Source organism: Myzus persicae, unplaced genomic scaffold, assembly GCF_001856785.1.
Source record: "Myzus persicae strain clone G006 unplaced genomic scaffold, MPER_G0061.0, whole genome shotgun sequence".
NCBI lineage: Eukaryota > Metazoa > Arthropoda > Insecta > Hemiptera > Aphididae > Myzus > Myzus persicae.
The window spans coordinates 225,204-232,319 of record NW_019103899.1 but is presented as its reverse complement, the minus strand read 5'-3'; the positions used below and the strand labels follow the sequence as shown (position 1 = coordinate 232,319).

The 7,116-nt window shown below is 25.2% G+C and overlaps 2 protein-coding genes across 2 annotated transcripts; both read left to right on the top strand.

The window, feature by feature from the left end:
• The first annotated feature begins 441 nt into the window (after positions 1-441).
• Positions 442-1,590, top strand: LOC111036087. The gene is made up of 3 exons (XM_022317990.1): positions 442-734; positions 819-1,067; positions 1,442-1,590. Exons 1-3 carry the CDS (start codon positions 485-487, stop codon positions 1,537-1,539), a joined length of 597 nt encoding a protein of 198 aa, XP_022173682.1. The 5' UTR covers positions 442-484; the 3' UTR covers positions 1,540-1,590.
• On the top strand, positions 1,529-3,205 carry LOC111036086. The gene is made up of 7 exons (XM_022317989.1): positions 1,529-1,616; positions 1,705-1,806; positions 1,918-2,016; positions 2,077-2,259; positions 2,344-2,561; positions 2,630-2,795; positions 3,065-3,205. Exons 2-7 carry the CDS (start codon positions 1,767-1,769, stop codon positions 3,154-3,156), a joined length of 798 nt encoding a protein of 265 aa, XP_022173681.1. The 5' UTR covers positions 1,529-1,616; positions 1,705-1,766; the 3' UTR covers positions 3,157-3,205.
• The last annotated feature ends 3,911 nt before the right edge of the window (positions 3,206-7,116 follow it).

The following is a 7,116-nucleotide window of genomic DNA, read 5'->3' as shown; positions in this document are numbered from 1 at the left end:
AATATTACTCTTGGATTATATATCAATTTTCCTGTCTTATATGGATGTCATTCTAAAGGACCATTACAATGTAGTATATTGAATAAATCAGTATTACAATATTCAACTTTAATTATGAAATTGTTTACCATTCGAGTTACATTTGAAAATCGTAAAAGTACTAAAAAAGATGATTGCATCATTTTTTCTTCATCTGTAATATGTATAGTGCAAAATATATTGAAAATTGATGACAAATTATTCCTTTTATGCAAGCAATTTGAGAAAGTTATTCCTATATATAATGAACCGTTTTCTAGTGCATCAGTTGGTATGTTTGAATGTAGCAAATTGTCGCCAATACTAAAATTATTTCCCATTTCAAATATTAAATACAAAGCTTGTTATTTACCTAATAAAAATAAGGATTCGACACTTTCATTTTATGTGTACACATTACTTCATAGTGTTACCTATTAAAGTAAGCAGCTGATTAAATTGTATAATGATTTATAATAATAATATAATGTTTTTTTGTAGGATGGACAATATAAAACAATATGTCATTGTTCAAAGTTTTAATGATATTGTATCAGTAATACCACAAACCTGGCTTTTAAGTACAAATGTTCCATCAATCGGGGAAGTCTGTGAATGGCATTGGCCTTTAGAATCACCAATTCTAAAATCTGAACATTATGTTAATGTTGAAAATGATTGGACTAAAAAAGTTGGACGAGTCTTAAACTTTGCTGGTACTTAATTACATATTATTTTGTTAAGTTTTATAAACATAATCACTGATATTAAAAATATTTTATTTTATTTTATATTAATAGATTCCTGTATAAAGGCCAATTTTATAGCGACTATAGAACATTTAAAACTATACAAATATGTCATTGTAGAGTTTCTTAATGAACAATCTGCCGAAGTTGTTCCGTGTAAATGGATTATTTTTAATGACATCCTTCAACAATTTATTTGTCAGTGGCCTGGAAGTGGAAATATTTCAAAATATGTCATAGCCCAAAAACAGCCTCTTGTAACTTGGGAAGTGTACGATTGTATACCTCGAAAGTTTTATGGTAAAACATAATAATTTTACTTATGTTGAATGAAGTGTTGGTAAATATGTGGATGCATAAAGATTTTTATTGGCATCGAAAAGACTTCCATGGAAGTTTCACATGTAGGTGTCCATAATATAAACTTACAAATCAGTATTTACTGGGATAAGTGAAAAAAAAATATCTTCAAATTGTTTCTTATTTTAGCACATCACTAAAAACTTATGTCCTATCCCTGCAGTGGGTACTCATTGCTGACGTTATAATGTATATGTATACATGTTATGAGAGCAAAAAAAAATTACTTTATATTTGTAGAACAAGAGTTTTACTTAAACTCTGCCATTGTAGTAAACAAGGTTAATCTAATAAATAAAATCACATGTTTGCAGAAACGTACAATGAAGCAAAATCAAAACTATCTTCATTTTGCGACACAAGCACTACTGAATTGGAGGATACTCATAGAAAACGTAGGTATTCCAAATAAGAATTTCAATTCTGGTTCAGAATAATTGTCAAATGTGGCCCCAAAACGTAAAAAAATAGCAACTAAACTATTTAAAGGTATGTAATGTAAAACATAATAATATATTATTATAGGTATTTCACTATAATGAACAGTTTAACGACAATAACATTTTATAACTCATAGTTTCCAAAATTAAGAACAAAAATGAAGTAGTTCAATCTGATAGCAGTGTGGAAAGTGTTTCAATGTTTTCAAATCCATTGGCCAATGCTCCAAAACCAACAGGTATATTAATTATTGTAAATTAATAATATTTCATAGTTAAATGTAAATACTAAATAGGCACTTTAAAATAAAAATACTGTAAAATCAAGGGTTGTTTTTTGTTTGTTTTAGATTCAATAGATTTCTTTAATGTGGTTAATGATAATGAATATGATCATGATAGTACACAAGTACCTGACAAATTAAACATCACTAATTTACACTCAGGAAGTATGTTTTATTTTTTATAAAATAATTTAATTTATATACTTATACATTTTTTTATTTAAGTCATGAAAGATATCAGCTCTAATATTGAGCATCAACCAGAATCAGAAGATATCAGCTCTAATAATGATTATCGCCCGGAGACAGAAGATATGAGCTCTAAAATTCAGCATCAACCAGAGTCTGAATGTATTAATATACATTTGACGCAAATGGTAAATGATATTGGTCACGCTGTTATGGATGGTACATATTTGTTTAATTTCATACCTACAACTAATATTTAGATGATATTTAGTAAAATGATGATTGTTGTATTTTTTAACGAAGTTGCACGTAAGATGGCCACATTACAAAAAGATATAAAAATAATTCAAGTAGATGTAATGAAAAACCAAGAACTTTTGATAGATATAAACACGCATTTAACCCATTCAGTTACCACTACAGACCAAAGATCTTTCAACCGGTCTAGTTTGAACCTACCTATAGAAACTATGGATGAATTGAAAAAAATTGACGCTGAAGAGGATAAATTAAAAACTTTGGTAATTTTCTAAAAATTAAATTCTATTACTTAAATTAAGGATATTATAAGAAATTGTTGTTTATTTAGTATCAGATTTTAAAAAGAGATTCAAAATCATTTGATGCCAAGCGTACAACATACTTGGCAATGAAGACAGTCATCCATAACAGATTAGCTGAATATTTAAACATGGAAGGTAGACGAGGAGATAAAAGTGCATTTAGCAAATTTAAAATTTGTACCATTGTTATAGGTAATAAATAGTTTTTAGAAATCACACATCTTTAACAATAAGGGTTTTAATCGTCAAATATTTTAAGGATATTACATATGGTATGGATAAAACTACTATCTACAACTTAACTATAGGATTTTTATAGTTGAAATGTTGTTCTAAATATTTTTAATTTTGAGCTATTTCAAAATATTCAATTACAAATTTATATTATTGACTTTTTTTATATTTAATTTATCATATTATTATAATATTATATATTATTGTATTTATATTGTTTGTATTAGATAGCGTTAAAGACCATTTCCCACACAGTTCAATTGTAGAAATTAAAGGACACATAAGTGACTGGTTAAAACAAGCACCCAAAAGAAAATAACCTTAAGATATCTAATAACATAAGTGTACTTATATACCTATATATAAATAAAAATATATGAGTACAATATAATTTAATGAGATTTGTTATTGTTAATTGAATGTAATATCTTATTCTTTATTTGTGTATACATTAATAATCCATATAATACTATTACAAAAGAATTTAATTTGTATATTGATCTTAATTGAATAAGATATTTTGTTGATTAACCTATATAGGTTAGTTGGCAGTGTACTCAGATATATATGTATTAAAAATTAAAAAATACCTACTAATCAATGTACACTGCCTTACTGAATGATGTTTTTATAAACAAATAAATATGTGAGATAGGTAAACCGGTTTTAGATTACCTACTAGATATATGAACTTAAAATATATTAATATATAAACATCAACACCGAACTTAAACTCAGATTATATATAGGTACAGGACCCACAAAAAGATCTCCCATATTTAGAGATGGCACCAGTGAACACAGTCTGTAAGGTATAATCTACGTTTATATCAAGATCACTTTTAGTAGTTCATTAGAATTACACCAAAAACATAATATGTAGTTTGTACCAAGTATAAACGTGTTACATACTGAAAATATACGTAGGTTAAACGTAAAATAGGTGTGCTTTTTACCAACATTATCCAAAATATTATATACCAAATATTCACCAAAAATACTTCACCTTTAAATGAAACATAAACCAAATATATCCTTAATTAATATACGTATTTTAAACGTAAATTACGTGTTATTTTTACCAATATTATCCAAAATATATACCAAATATTCACCAAAAATACTACACCTTTAAAACGAAATATAAACCAAATATATCCTTAAATATACTTAGTTTAAATGTAAATTAGTTTTTTTTTTTTACCAATAATATCCAAAAGATATACCAAATATTTACCAAAAATACTTCACCTTTAAACGAAACGTAAACCAAATATATCCTTAAATATTGGTAATAAACACACGTAGTTTATACGTAAAATATACAGTTTGTTTATACGCGTTATATACGATTAATCTTGGTGAAATAGTTATCTTTTGAACTAGTGGTCCACGTAAATTATCTTAATAGATCACCAAATTCCTTCGTTTAAAACACGTAATTCGGTGTTCATATCTACGTATATTAAACGCATAATATTCGTATATATGTTGACTGGGATATATTATTTATGTTACACATACCTGGCTCACAGAAATATTTTTAATTGTCTGTTTTCACTTAGCGTTGATTTCATTAAAATTGGTACCACTTACTACATTCAATATATATTAGTCATGGTTTTTTAGCCAATAAACAATTTAATTATAACAAAAAAAATTATTTAAAGAGTTCCTTCTTACTTGTCATTTTATTTAAAAATTAGCTGATCCTGTGCACTTCGTTGCCAGTCAAAAATGCCAATTCTATATGAGACTTGCTTGTGATAATGTGAGTAACACACTATTAGGTAGGCAATCCACTTGTAGTAGGTTGCAGATCCTGCTAGGTGCATACTCTTACTCTATAAGAATAATATGTTTTAATTTTGTGGTAGGTTTGTGTATATCTCGGGAGGATTTTAGTGGATGGTTAAGGTTATATTATAATTAATAATTCTATAATAAATGTAATATTTTACTGATTAACTCATTTAACACATGGTAATTATAATGATGATTGGTGTGTGCCAATTGTTAAACTTCTAGGTTTCCTTCCTGTAAAAATAAAATGATTTCTGCCAATGATCATGGCTCCATATTTTCTAAAGTATGGACTTTTATCTTGAGAACACATAAAGTAATTACTCAAAAATCACTCAATCAAATCTCTATTTAGATACATCAACATCTTCAAAAAAAAATAGTTGCTAGACAAATTGCATTTAAAAATAGTGATTCTAATTTGAAATAAGCAAGTTTCTATTAACATATTACACAACTTAAATTATGTAAAAAATCCAAGTACCTATACAAAAATATATACTATTAAATTCCAAAAGTTAAATTTTGAATAAATGCAATATAGTATGCGGACATACTTGGGTATATTTATTACGAACAATATCTAACACAAGGCTAAATTATTTTATAACATTATCTGTACACAATTCAATTTTATAAGATACTTATACAAATTTTACATTTAATTTAGGTATATTTTTTTTCTATACAATTTTATAATTATTAAATAAATTACAATTTCATTATGATCATTTTATAAATTTGTTTATAAATAGTAATTGTTATAATTATTATTTTTAGTGGTGTAGGTATTATTAGTTTTGTAATTAAAAGAACTAAGAACTAAGATTTAACTAAGACTTCAATGTGGACTTCAAGTAATGTTTATTATTTAATTAAAAGCTGATTTACAACGAATGATTAGAAATTATTAAAAAACAGCGCTCAGAACGTTCACTAAAAAAATGAATTTGTTTAAGTTCAAGTTCAATCCTTAAATAAGAACACCATCAAGTTCATTTAAAAATTGAATGCGTCCACTTAATAGTTCATATAATTTTTTTTAAATAAGAATTATAATAAGAAAATATTATTGTATAATATAAATAATCAATATATTTCAAACATATATTTATTAAATGACAAAATAAATTGAGCTTCTTAAAAATCGTTCAAATTCATTAAAATATAAACATTAAATTTCATTCAAGTTCATGTTCTATTTGAAAAAATAAGTGATGTTCGAGTTACTCTCTCTAAATGTGAACATGAGTTCATGAACAACAAATTTTCCAAAGACTTAAAACAATTTTTATATTAAATGAGATTATTATTTAATTATAATTATTATCTATGAAAGTTAAGTATAACTTACATGTAGAAGAATTATTATGAATAATACATATTATATTATATACACATTAAATTATAATTTTTGTCATACAACCACCATAACAAAAACAATTATTGAAATCATTGTTACTCAGATATTGACCAAACATTTATAGTTACCTTAAAGATTTTTTATTTCTGACATCTTATTCCATTTTCATTTCTTGCATATAATTGGGTTAAATTCAATCAGATTATAAAATTGATAATCAATAATAGCTAAAATTATAAATTATATTTCTTAAAGCTTCTTTGCCCCTATCTATCTTTTGTAAGTACTGACATTAAAAGATAATGTAGAATATTTGTTCTATTAAACTAACTAATTGACTTTGTGCTCGATGTAGTTCATATTTCAAGCCCGAACTCTTTAAATCAAAATACACTGTTCTTAGCCTTGAAAGTAGTTTTTTTAACACTTTATAGTTACACATTTATTTTTTATCATGCATTGGGTAGTGATGTGCCTTAGAAATATTCCCAAAGGAAAGAAATATTTAATTGGGAATTTATTGGAATTATTTCCACATATTTTTCTTCCCTAAATTGGAATTTTTTTCCGTTCTATTGGTCTACACTGTTAGGAGGTTTACTGGATTAATTTATATGACTGATATGGCAATAATATAATTTTGACTTACCTACAAGAATTTCCAAATTTAAAGTAAAAATTCCCATTATTTGGGAAATAATTATTAATTCAGTTAATATTTCCTTATTTTTAAATACCTGGATATTACCTATCACTCACTTTAGATAAATTGTACGCATACAAATAAATGATAAATAAAATAACATCATGTCATAAATAGTAACAATTTAGAGTGTAATAATAAACAAATAATTACCAAGTATATTATTAATTTGAAAAAATATAAGAAATAAGTAATATAAATTAAATTAAACTATTAGTTTTGACCTTGTTCCATCTTCAGATAATATAAATAAATAATTTAAAAACAAAAATCTAATAAATGTTTGATAATAATTTAATAAATACCCAAAAGTTAGTACTTAATAATTTATGTAAAAATTACTATTTAACTACTAACTATACCGAAGACGGCTGTAACCATGGTTTGATTCTATTCATAATACTTTTTTG

Excerpts from the sequence above, each read along its gene's own strand:
- LOC111036087 (XM_022317990.1), top strand. The coding sequence starts at position 485 with ATGATTTATAATAATAATATAATGTTTTTTTGTAGGATGGACAATATA. Across the intron at positions 735-818 it reads ACGAGTCTTAAACTTTGCTG|ATTCCTGTATAAAGGCCAAT; the intron begins GTACTTAATTAC and ends TTATATTAATAG. Across the intron at positions 1,068-1,441 it reads TATACCTCGAAAGTTTTATG|AAACGTACAATGAAGCAAAA; the intron begins GTAAAACATAAT and ends ACATGTTTGCAG.
- LOC111036086 (XM_022317989.1), top strand. The coding sequence starts at position 1,767 with ATGTTTTCAAATCCATTGGCCAATGCTCCAAAACCAACAG. Across the intron at positions 2,017-2,076 it reads CACTAATTTACACTCAGGAA|TCATGAAAGATATCAGCTCT; the intron begins GTATGTTTTATT and ends TTTTTATTTAAG. Across the intron at positions 2,562-2,629 it reads AGGATAAATTAAAAACTTTG|TATCAGATTTTAAAAAGAGA; the intron begins GTAATTTTCTAA and ends TTGTTTATTTAG.